This window comes from Gymnodraco acuticeps, unplaced genomic scaffold (genome assembly GCF_902827175.1).
Source record: "Gymnodraco acuticeps unplaced genomic scaffold, fGymAcu1.1, whole genome shotgun sequence".
Lineage (NCBI taxonomy): Eukaryota > Metazoa > Chordata > Actinopteri > Perciformes > Bathydraconidae > Gymnodraco > Gymnodraco acuticeps.
In genome coordinates this window covers 975,409-986,774 of record NW_022990341.1, presented here as the reverse complement: position 1 = coordinate 986,774, position 11,366 = coordinate 975,409, and the positions used below count along the sequence as shown (strand labels likewise).

General features: G+C 42.3%; 1 protein-coding gene across 4 annotated transcripts in view; it reads right to left on the bottom strand.

Moving 5' to 3' along the window:
* Positions 1-1,021: 1,021 nt before the first annotated feature.
* The window catches only part of ankrd24 (ankyrin repeat domain 24), a 21,906-nt gene continuing 11,561 nt past the window's right edge, over positions 1,022-11,366 (bottom strand). For 3 of the 4 annotated variants that reach the window (XM_034223451.1, XM_034223449.1, XM_034223452.1), the window contains 10 exons: positions 11,307-11,366; positions 10,989-11,161; positions 9,837-10,000; positions 8,125-8,864; positions 6,888-7,204; positions 6,077-6,310; positions 3,498-3,674; positions 2,684-2,854; positions 2,487-2,552; positions 1,022-1,465 (listed from right to left, as the gene is read on the bottom strand). The exon at positions 11,307-11,366 is cut by the window's right edge and continues 70 nt beyond it. In XM_034223451.1, coding sequence (XP_034079342.1) covers positions 1,406-1,465; positions 2,487-2,552; positions 2,684-2,854; positions 3,498-3,674; positions 6,077-6,310; positions 6,888-7,204; positions 8,125-8,864; positions 9,837-10,000; positions 10,989-11,161; positions 11,307-11,366 — 2,162 coding nt within the window. In that variant the 3' untranslated portion in view covers positions 1,022-1,405. The remainder of the gene's footprint in view (positions 1,466-2,486; positions 2,553-2,683; positions 2,855-3,497; positions 3,675-6,076; positions 6,311-6,887; positions 7,205-8,124; positions 8,865-9,836; positions 10,001-10,988; positions 11,162-11,306) is intronic. The other variant, XM_034223450.1, reaches the window with a different exon arrangement.

Below are 11,366 nucleotides of genomic sequence, written 5' to 3'. Positions count from 1 at the left end.
CATTCGTTTGCAAGGGCTGTTCATAATTTGTCAAAGACATGCTGTATGTGTTGTGTAAGCCTTCCATCAGACTCTACGTCCTATAGGTTACAAACTCAGTATATCCATGCCTGTATTTCCACAGCTCCTCCCACTTCAGTGCCTTAATAACTGCAGAGACAGGCATTTGTGTCAGATTGTAAATAATGTGCATTTATGCTCCTAATGCAAAGTTTTCTTGCCATGCCAATGAATGACTGAACACACTTCAGGGTGATTAAGCTCTTTTACTCATGAACAGTAAGCTGCTCTTGTTTTGGGATACATGTTTAATACTGTCTTATTGTGTCACGACTGTTCTTGTCTTTATGTGTGGCCCTCATAATAATCCCCTCAGTGATTGATGTAAAAGAAAGGGGATTTAGACTTGAATTTAAATCCTTTATTTGTCAGGGAAATGCATTACTTTATTAATTGTCCTTATCCTACGTCGGTGTCTTTACATGTGGATGACTTGCTCGTGTATATCTGCTCTTTGGCTGCAGTTACAATCCTCTTTTTTGCCAATTTAATACTTTAAATTCATACTCGAGGTAATCTACCTTCTGCATTTCCCTCTGATCTTGGCTGCAGCCTCACGAATGCACAGAGAGACGAGGCGAGGCTACAAGGCTTTTGGTCCAAATTATTACAGTGATTTTTTCAGATCCCCCTTTTGCTTTCTCAGGAATTTCTTGGATCTGTTCTTCTTTGAGTTACTTTAATGGCTTTTTTTGTCAATAAAACTGATTGAAAAGAGGGTACAATTCAAATGTTTATGTCATGTGTGAGTTATTAAATCTCCCGGCTATTATAGCAGCGCCACAGTTTAGCCCAGCTGTCCATGCACACATGCTACGGCCAAATTAAGACTTGTGATGACCCAAAAATAGACATGAGGGACAGAGCAGAAGCTGATGATTTGAAAAGTAATAGTTCACTCTACAGTATCTGTGAATGAATCGAGTTACAAAGAATAGGGTCGAGAGCAGAGTTTGTTTTACTTTTTTTATTACAACAATATAGTATAAAATCAATAGGCTTGTCACACAATCAATGCACCTGATTCTAACTCCTAAATAACCACTCACTATTCACATTCTGCTACCATAAACCCCTGATGTATACGTAGGCTGCTGTCATTCAACTTATCCAGCCACGAAGGCACTCTTTTTTTTTTAGAAGTAACACTTTTTACCTTTGCTTTCTCAGTAAAGCCTTGCTGCTGTTGTTTCAGTTACTGTATTGTACTCATGCAGCGATGTCTGAACACGGGTCAGTTGTATTTGGCTTGGTCCCACAGGCTGCTGAGCTGGAGCTGCTTCATGCTGACCTGCGAAGGGACTGGAGGAAGAGAGATTTGTAGACGTTTTAAGCTGCAGTGTCACTAATGGGACATCCTCAGGATTTGGAGTAGCAGACCCTGCACCTCTTCATCCATTCGGCCCTGTTGGGAAACACAGAGAATGAAAGATAACGTTTCTGCATTGTATTCCATGTTGGTTCCTATTTGTTTGAACACAGCTTGAGCCCTGTAAGATCTTTGTATGTTTACCCACTCATCCTTGCAAAAGAACAGACTAAAATATTGAAGTTTGGCCAAGGACAGAGCCACTTTGCCTTGAACAGCAGCACTCAAAAAGCATTCAATCTGGTCCAGAACAACCCTGCCATTGACCTCCATTAAAAGTGGGAAAGGGGGGCTAATACTACCATTGCAAATAGATGCCTTCCCCTTACGGTTAGCAGTCAACTAGCCACCAATCATGCTGACTAGCAGGTGGAGACTTCTGCTGATTATAGTGCTCATGCGGTCAGATTGCACTGATTTAATACAGGTTTGCAAGTATGCTTTCTCCATAGTGTCAAAAACAAAAACCCAACAAAGAAGTGAAATGCCAGATATTCACCCAGAATTGTGTTGAGCTGTAAAGGATTTAAAAAATGCTCATTCATTCTGAACATCATGTTTTCCTCCGCCTCTCATATATTGTACATAAAGGAGAATTAGACCAACTAAGATATAATTACTCAAAACAAATGAATGCCAATTCCAGAATATAGAAGCCAATCGTTTTCTTAGAGGTCAACGACACCGGAGCAATCTCTCATTACATGACAAAAAATAAACGTGTACATCTAAGTTGTTGAATATGATGAAACAAGAGAATGAGTTATGTTCCTTTCCCTGCACCGCTTCTGAAATTACATCCACTTTGTCTGGTACTGTAAGCAGAGATGGCATACAGCTTGTTCCTGCTCTTAAGTGTCTACACCACAAAGAGGGACAAACTTAAATCAAAGACTCAGTGCTATTCACAGTCCAGAATACAATTAATTAAAAGGCGAGATTAGAACATCTTATTGATCTATCCTGAGACTGGGTCCACTTATTCACATATTGAAATCTTCCCTACTCAACAAAGGACTTGATTTGTCCTCTGTAGGCATACGTGCAGTTAACTCACCTGTACAGCTGACAGTAAATGTGAACGGTACACAGTCACCACCTGTTTGTGCTTTCTCTCCCAATCCTGCCGACAGATAACACAAAATGTTACTGTTGTGTGAAGTGCATGTTTTGTCATTTTTATACAGTAAATGATAGTATATAAAAAAAAAAATTCCTCAGTCCACATGTTACTAGTGACAATATTCTCCTCACCTGAAGCTGCTGGGTGAGTATGGCGATCCTGTTCTGTAGTGCCATTTGCTGGCCAGGGTTATTTTGGTGGATAGCTGATGATGATGAGGAGGAAGAGGTGATGCCCAGAGGAGGAGACAGAGCTCCCAGAGCCTCTTTTAGCCGAAACACATCCTTGGACAGCTCTGTAATCTGCAGGGAGACACAGACATCAGTTTGGTGACCTGGAAGGGAGCTTCACCAGCAGTTGTCGGAAGCAGTGTTAGTTTTGTCAACAACCTTTTTTACATGACTAAGACGAGACGATGACAAACTAAAAATACATTTTTGATAATAAAAACTATGACGAAATGTAGATTTTGTTTTTGACGAGACGGGACTAAGGTGTTAATGGTGGACTATCGGACATTTTCCCCCAATTGTCCGTCTTGTCTGTCAAAATGCATCCCTGTCATTGGTTGAATTAGTTGGGATTCTGGGAATCTGCACACGGCACCCACACAAGTAAAGTGTTAAGAGAGTGAAATGTTGCTTTACGAATTTCAACACTTGATACTGTCACCTTCATTCCAATTTCAGATTTCCTGTATTTGCCTAACTGAATTAGTTTAAAGAGAGAAAATATTTTGACTAAAAGTTGACTAAAATGTAATGATTTATCATCGACAAAAACTGGACTAAAACGTTTTGAAATGTCGTCGATTAAAACTAGACTAAAACTATGAAGGATAAAAAGGACTAAAATGTGACTAAAACTAACCATTTTCGTCTAAAGACTAAGACTAAATCTAAAATAGCTGCCAAAATTAACACTGGTCTGAAGGTGCCATCTCACCTTGCGGTCCTTCTCCTTGATCAGGCCCTGGGAGTCCTGGATGCCCTTGTGGAGGTCCTGGATGTGGCTGGATCTCCCCTGAAGCTCGGCCAGCTGCTGCTGCACCGTGTTCAGCTGCGACTCCGCTGCCTGCCGCTCACTCTTGTTAAAGAGAGCCTCCCTCTGCACCTGGAACACCTGGACCAGTAAAACCACCAGTGGAACCCTGTCACTTCAGAAAGGTTTTTTATGATTGGTCAGATTTTCATTCAGATTTGTTCTGGTTATAGGGAAGTGGAGGCAGAAACAGGACCGTTGGATTTTGATATATAAAAGGAATTAACCATTGCTGCTATGGTCAATATTGAAAGAGTGAGAAAACAAAAAGGAAATAGACTCATTTTGTATGTGTTTACCTAAGGTATACCTGTGTTGCCTGTTAGAAAAGCGACTCCACTACGGTGTTTTTAACATTTCCGAATAAAAATCCCACGTTGCCTTATTTCCTGTTCTATCTTATGATGAACATACCCTCTTCAATATTTCCGGTTTTCCGAGTAAAATCTAAAATATTACCTCTTCAAAATGATTATTCTGAGTGTTTGCTCAGGGGCAAGAATGGAGAAACTAGCTCGAGTGCACTAGAATTTGAAAGTACACAACCGAAAAAAATCTGCCCCTTTCTTCAGACTTCCTTACAGAGCCCCTCCTCCAACACAAACGCGCACATGACCAATGAGGGCACGAGATGGAAGGCTGACAGGCAGGTAGGCCCTCCAGTTATCTGCCGCGGGCCGGCTCAGATAATTGGACTTGCTTTTTACTGCGCCACGGCTTCCACAGATGAAATATTTGTATATATTTATTGTCAAAGCATTTAATGTATTCATTGCTATCGGGATGTTAAGAGCATTCCATGGAATATAACAAAAAGTGTTTCTGAAGTGAATTACCTACCCCACCTTTAATGGTTAACATTTGCTTTTGTTGCCATGTTCAACTGTGTTTTTGTTTGTGACTTTGCAAGTATACTGCCTCATTTAGTGTGTACTAGTATGTGTGTAAGTATCAAGCATCTACACTGTACATCCTAATGTTGGGTTGAAGTTTTTGTAATAAAATGCTTTCTACTTTAACTCTAACTTAAATTACGAAGTAGATCAAAAGCCTTTTTAATATCCTTCTCTGTGGGAACATGTGAACCTTTATTAACCTCTGTGTTTTCCAACATGAGTCGGGAAGCAATTACCCAGTTTACAAAGTGAGAGCTTTTAAATCTGAATGGAGTCTCATTAGTAGCTTATGGTGCACAACACTCTTCAGTGCATCAGTGGGCAGAGGGTGGGTACTGAATAGAGAAAGTAATACACACGTGAATAATGCAGAGGCAGGAAATAGCCCTTCATGGAACACGGCTCACTTTGTGGCCGACACAATAACATCTAATGTGGCTTTAGATGGCATTACAGCTAGGGATGCACGATAATTATCGGCCCGATAATTATCGGTCCGATATTAGGAATTATGACGTCATCCCGATAAACCCGATTAATAGCCCCGATAATATACAATATATTTTTTGGGTAAAAAAAAGAAAAAAATACTGCGGTGTGGGTGGATTGGGATGAGGGGCGCTTGTTTTTCACTCGGCTCCTCCCGTTTTGCCAGTACTGTGGTATTAGTGGTTTAGGAAGAGGGGAGTTTTTCACAAATCCAGCGCTCCCTAACTCGTGAAGCCAGGACAGTAAAAAACATGTCGTCGGTGGTATGGGCGTTGGAGCTATGTGCAACTCAAGGCATATGCTCGAACCGGAGCTGCCTGGACGCTGCAATCATGTTGCGCACTATCCGTGCTGAGCACAAGCGGGCGACAGGAGCGGGGCTGTCAGCATCAGCTTGTAGATGGTATTTTAAACTCGATGCGCTCTGAAACTACGGGGCGGCCGAGGAAAAAAAATACACATGCGTTAATCGCGTTAAAATAATTAGTGGCGTACATTTTTTTTTGTTATCGGTGTCGGTCTTGAGAAACAGGAAGTTATCGGTATCGGTTTAAAAAAAACAATATCGTGCATCCCTAATTACAGCAGAGGTTTTCAAACTTTTTTTGGCCAAGGCACACCACAGACCAAGCCAAAATCTCAAGGCACACCTATAATCACATACATATACAGAGCCTTTGATGTGTCACACTCTAATATTTCCCACCATGGCTAAAACGGGGTTCGCTTTGACAGATTCAATGAATGTTTTATTTATATTTAGGCCAAAGCATATAAGGCCTATTGTTTCTATATTGTGAAATAAGTGTGGGGGACAAAGTACAAATAAAGTACATAACAAATCAGTCATAACCTTTTGTACAGTTATATGCACTAGGCCTAATTGTTTAAAAATCCCATGGAGTCACACACACACACACACACACACACACACACACACACACACACACACACACACACACACACACACACACACACACACACACACACACACACACACACACACACACACACACACACACACACACACACACACACACACACACACACACACACACACACACACACACACACACACACACACACACACACACACACCTCAGTGCAGGTCTTCTCGTGTTTGCGGGTGAGGTCGTTGAATCGGGCTGCTGCGGCGTTGATCTCAGCCTGCAAGGCGAGCCTCAGGGCCTCGTGGTCCTCCTTGGAGATCAGACCCTGTTCTGCAGCCTTCTGGGACTTCATCTCTCTCAGCTCCATGTCCTTCTCGTGCAGAGCCTCCTGAGCTGCTGCTGCACTGCTCTGACTGGCCTGGAGGGACTGCTGCAGCTCGCTCTGAGAGGCAGGAAGTGCAGGGATAACCTGATTTATTATAATGTACAGATTGAGCCGTTTCTGCCAAATTCTCCTACATTTAAAGTTGAATAAATCATGGAACAACCCACTTGATGATCAGATCAATACATTGCCACAAAGGGGAAAACGGTGGATCTAAAATGGAATACTCTTGAATCTGTTTTGATTATATTTTTGTATGTCCTACTGACTAAAAGTAAACACGATACTAACTACTTATCAATAGTTAACGAAGAAACATCTAAAAGCAGCTGCTATGAAACAAAGAAAGGCTACTTTAACATGTTTCCCTTTCAAAAAGCCTCTTCTACACAATGTACTGTATAACATTTTGTGTAAACTAAATCCTAACTAAGCGCTATCCATTTTTGACTGCTCTGGATCATTAGCAAGTGCATGTAGTATGATGAGAATAATGATGATGGGTACAATTATGTAATCTTCTAAAGAAAACCCTGTCCTTTTCTGTCCACCTGCCTGGCATCCTTATTGCTAAAACATTGTATCTACACTCACTGCTACACTAGATTAGTCTCATGATTTGATGTCCTGCTACCTTGACCTTCTCATGCTCCTCTTTGGGCACAGCTTCCTGCAGGTCCTTCAGTTTGGCCTCTGCTGTGGCGGTCTGCTCCTCAGCCTGAGCTCGGAGGCTCTTCTCCTCCTGGAGCTCCTGCAGAGTGTCAGCCAGCTGCTCTGACACTGCGGACAGCGCCTCCTTGTGTTTGGACAGAGGCACGGCGCCCTTCACCTGCAGGGCGTCCTGAGCGCGGCCCTCCCTCTCCGCACACAGACAGTCCAGAGCCTGCGCTGCTTCCTGCCTCGCCACCTCCAGCTCCTCCCTCACCGCCGTGATGGAGCGTCTGGAGAGCTCTGATTGGACAGAGGCGTGATCATTCACAAAACGGACAGGAAAAGTCAATCATTTTGAATTGTACTATCTGGCTTGAAAGTAAAAAATACAACCCTATATAAATATATTATCTCTGTTATTCAGCTCTTGTTGAAGTATGTTTTACTATTTACTATGATAACATTATAAAGATATTACCATCTTGCAAATGGCTTTAATCTATTAATCTGTTAGGGTTCTATTTATTATTATATTCCCCCTTACTATGATTATTATTTATATACATATTATATATTTAACAATTATTGCTTTATTAATTATTTGGGCTGTTTGTTTTTATTATTGCTATTATTATTATTATTATTTATTTATTTTGTTTTTAATTTTTGTTATTATTATTTTGTATACATTTTATTTTTCATTCACTGGATTTAAGGCAAACCATTAGGCATATTTTCATTTTCATTTTATTTTATTTAAAGGTGGGGTAGGTAAGTTTGAGAAACCGGCTCGAGATACACTTTTTGTTATATTCCATGGAATTCTCTTAACATCCCGATAGCAATAAATATCTTTGAAAGTGCTTCGACAAAAAATCCATAAAAAAAATTCATCTGTGGAAGCCGTAATACTGTAAAAAGCACGACCAATCATCTGAGCCGGCCCGGCTAAAGTAACTGGATGGCCTACCTGCCTGTCAGCCTTCCATCTGTGCACAAACTTATCTCGTGCCCTCATTGGTCATGTGCGCGTTCGTGTGTGTTGGAGGAGGGGCTCTGTAAGGAAGTGGCAGATCTTCTCCGGTTGTGTATCTTCAAATTCTAGCGCACTCGAGCTGGTTTCTCCGAAATTACCTACCCCACCTTTAAACTGTATGTAAATTAACAAATTAAGTCCAAATAATACAAAAGTAAAAATCAACCCTCCACACCAGATATACCTGAGCGCTCTGAGCTCTCTGAACGCTCCTCCTCTTCCTCCTCCTCCTCCTCGTCCTCATCTATGCGTGGAGGAGGTCTGAATCTCTCCAGATCCAGCAGAGCGACATTGAGCCTCCGGGCGACCTCCGCCCTTTCCCTGGCCAGCTGCTCACACTGCAGCCCCAGATTTACCTGCACCTCCTCCAGCTCCGAGCGGGGAACACTCTGCCTCAGCTCTGCCTCCAGCTGCCCTAAACGCTCCTGGAGACGCCGGACCTGATCTCCATCTCCTCCTGCTCCTCCTTCTTTCCCCGAAGTTTTACTCTCTGCCAGGGCTGCCTCCAACTTAGCTACTTTGTCACGGAGGCACTTCACCGCTTCCCCCTCTTCTCCTTTGCCTTCTTTTCTCTTGGATAAAGCAGCACGGAGTTCCTCTACTTTCTCCGTCAGCTGTTTGATTTTGTCACTGTCCCGGCTGCTCTGACCGCCTGCTTGGCCCTCTCTCTCGGCTAGCTCCTCCTCCAGCTCCGTCACCCTGGCCCTCAGCTGCTGCGCCTCCTCTCTCAGACCCTCCTCTGCAGACTTGCCTCCACCTGTTGCGGCGCTCTCCCCACACTCCACAGAAAGCACCCCGAGACGCATCTGCTCCTTCAGCTCCTCCAGCTCAGACTGAGAGGAGACCAGCTGCTCCTTCAGCGCTCGCATCTTCTTCTTCAGAGCCTCCAAACTCTCTGCACCTCCTTCCTGAGACTCCTCATCACTGAAGACAAGACAACAATGAGCAGTATTACACTAACGCAAAAATGAAAACATGTCTAACTTAGCAAAACCCATACTAGGGATTTTAAGTGCATATCATTTTGTAGATAATATGCGGGATTCATTGATTATTATTTAGTCTAATATAGTCTAGAACAGTGGTTCTCAAACTTTTTTCAATAATGTACCCCCTTTGAAAAAAATATTCCGCCAAGTACCCCCTGATCAGCGCAAAAACAATTTGTTAGGGACAAAATGCCTATAGGCTATAAAGAGGTACAGTACAGCGCTGCACCATCAGTGTCTGATTTATTATTTATTTATTACTGCTGACGGAGAACACGCAGCTCTGCATGATCACAGCTCCGCCGCTGTGACGGACCGGTGAGCGGACCAAAATACACTAAGAGTTAGACCTAACACACTTAGCTGGTAAATCTACTCTTGAACTAGCTAAACTAGTTATACATATATTTATTCTTTACTGTCGGGTCACTTATTACAGGTTCAGCGAGTTGCACGAGACTGACGGGAGAGGGAGAGGAAAAGAGATCGCCCTGTTTATTTTTCCCATTTTATTATCCAGAGTTTCTGTAAACCTTTGAATAAAGTAGTTAATCTACTATTAGTAGTTTGTTTAAATGCATTAATTATGTTTTTTCATTAACATAAAATAAATCTCACGTACCCCCTGCAGTACTCCAACGTACCCCTAGGGGTCCGCGTACCCCCATTTGAGAACCACTGGTCTAGAAGATTTCAGAAAATAGTGAACTATGCCTAAGAAACCTTGCTTTTATTCACAGTCCTAAAACAAATGTATCAAAAATAAACAAATAAGGGCGAAATAAACAAATGTTTGGGCTTTTTTGCTTGATAAATGATCTGCTATTGACCCAATGTATTACCAAGCTAATCATATCAGCATTACATCACCAGTATTCATCACGTCAACACAATTCATCACACTTACCGCTCCTCCGCCACGCTGGAGGCCTCGTCTGAAGCCTGGGCCGCAGAGAGGTGCTCCTGCAGGACTTCAAACTCCTTCCTCAGGGTTTCGTACTGAACTATGGGGACAAAGTCTGTACTGGAGGTCTGCATGTCCGTGTCATCCTTCTCGAACATCTCCAGCATCTGTGCACAACACACAGAGGGAAATATAGTGAGGAGGGAGGCTGTCATATATTTTTAGAACAGACATTAATGCTCGGCTTTTAATGCAGTATGTGAGCACCATCGATTGTGGGCACTCACTACTGAAAAGGGTACTGCAGAGATTCAGCATTGTGCAGATTGAAACAACATTTTCAAATTCAATGCAGCACAAGGCCAGATATCTTGACTTTTTATCCGATTAATTTTATCGGTCAAGCTCCAAAAACACTCAATACTATTGTGAGAAATAGTTGATATCATATTTAATTGTTTTTATATTAGTTTGAATTATTATACAAAAGTGTTTACCTGATTTACTTGTTTAGTTTATTTAACTTTGTCTTGGACATTTATCTATAAGAAAAATAATAAATAATTGTATAACTACGTGCTAAAAAGTACTCCGCCTAGTACATTAAGGGAAACAGAGCTGCCCTTTAATATACTTAAGTCAGCATGAGTTATGGAGTCTTAGCCTTTCATTAATTATTTGAATCACAGCAGGAGGTTTTTATTCAGATTTCCCACTTTGCTGTCTGGCTCTTTTTTCACACAGCAGGGAAGAACTGAAGTTGTTGTCCGACATACTGTAGCTGCTTGTTGTACATTACAGTGGTGAATGAAGCACAGCAGAACAGAATACTTTAAACACACTTAAGTGCTTTAACCAGCATGACCCAGTTAGTGACGAATGTCTACAAGAAAGCCCCCATGTCTGCATCTCATGCTGTCCTCTTCTATTTATATGTGTATGAACACTTACAGTGCAGCGTCATAAAATGTAAGCGGTCATGACTAATGTGTGAGTCAGCCTCTCCTGAGTAATCTCTTCATTATCAATGTATTAAGGGGTCTGGGAATGTGTGTGTGTGTGTGTGTGTGTGTGTGTGTGTGTGTGTGTGTGTGTGTGTGTGTGTGTGTGTGTGTGTGTGTGTGTGTGTGTGTGTGTGTGTGTGTGTGACCTCACCTGCACTTTGAGAGTGAGTTCAGAGTTCTGTGAGGTAAGTTCCTCTATGTGTTTGTGCAGCTCGGCAACAGTTCCTGAGTCTCTGGGGACAGGGGAGGGGTCGACAGAGTCTCCTTGAGAGGATTCTTCATCCTGAGCAGGGGAGGCTCTGGAGCGCTTGGAGAGCAGCTTCTCTAGTGGGAAAGTTAAAAAACGCAACAACAATTAATCTGTGTACTTCCTTGAATGAATAGATAAACACGTGGAATAGAAGGGACACATGTTTGGAAGCAAAGGCATGCTTTCTGCCAGGATTGAGAAGAACATGTACACACATACCTGGGAAGTCAAACATCTCATCCATGTCCTCAGAGTCACTCGCCCCGATACCATGGCCTC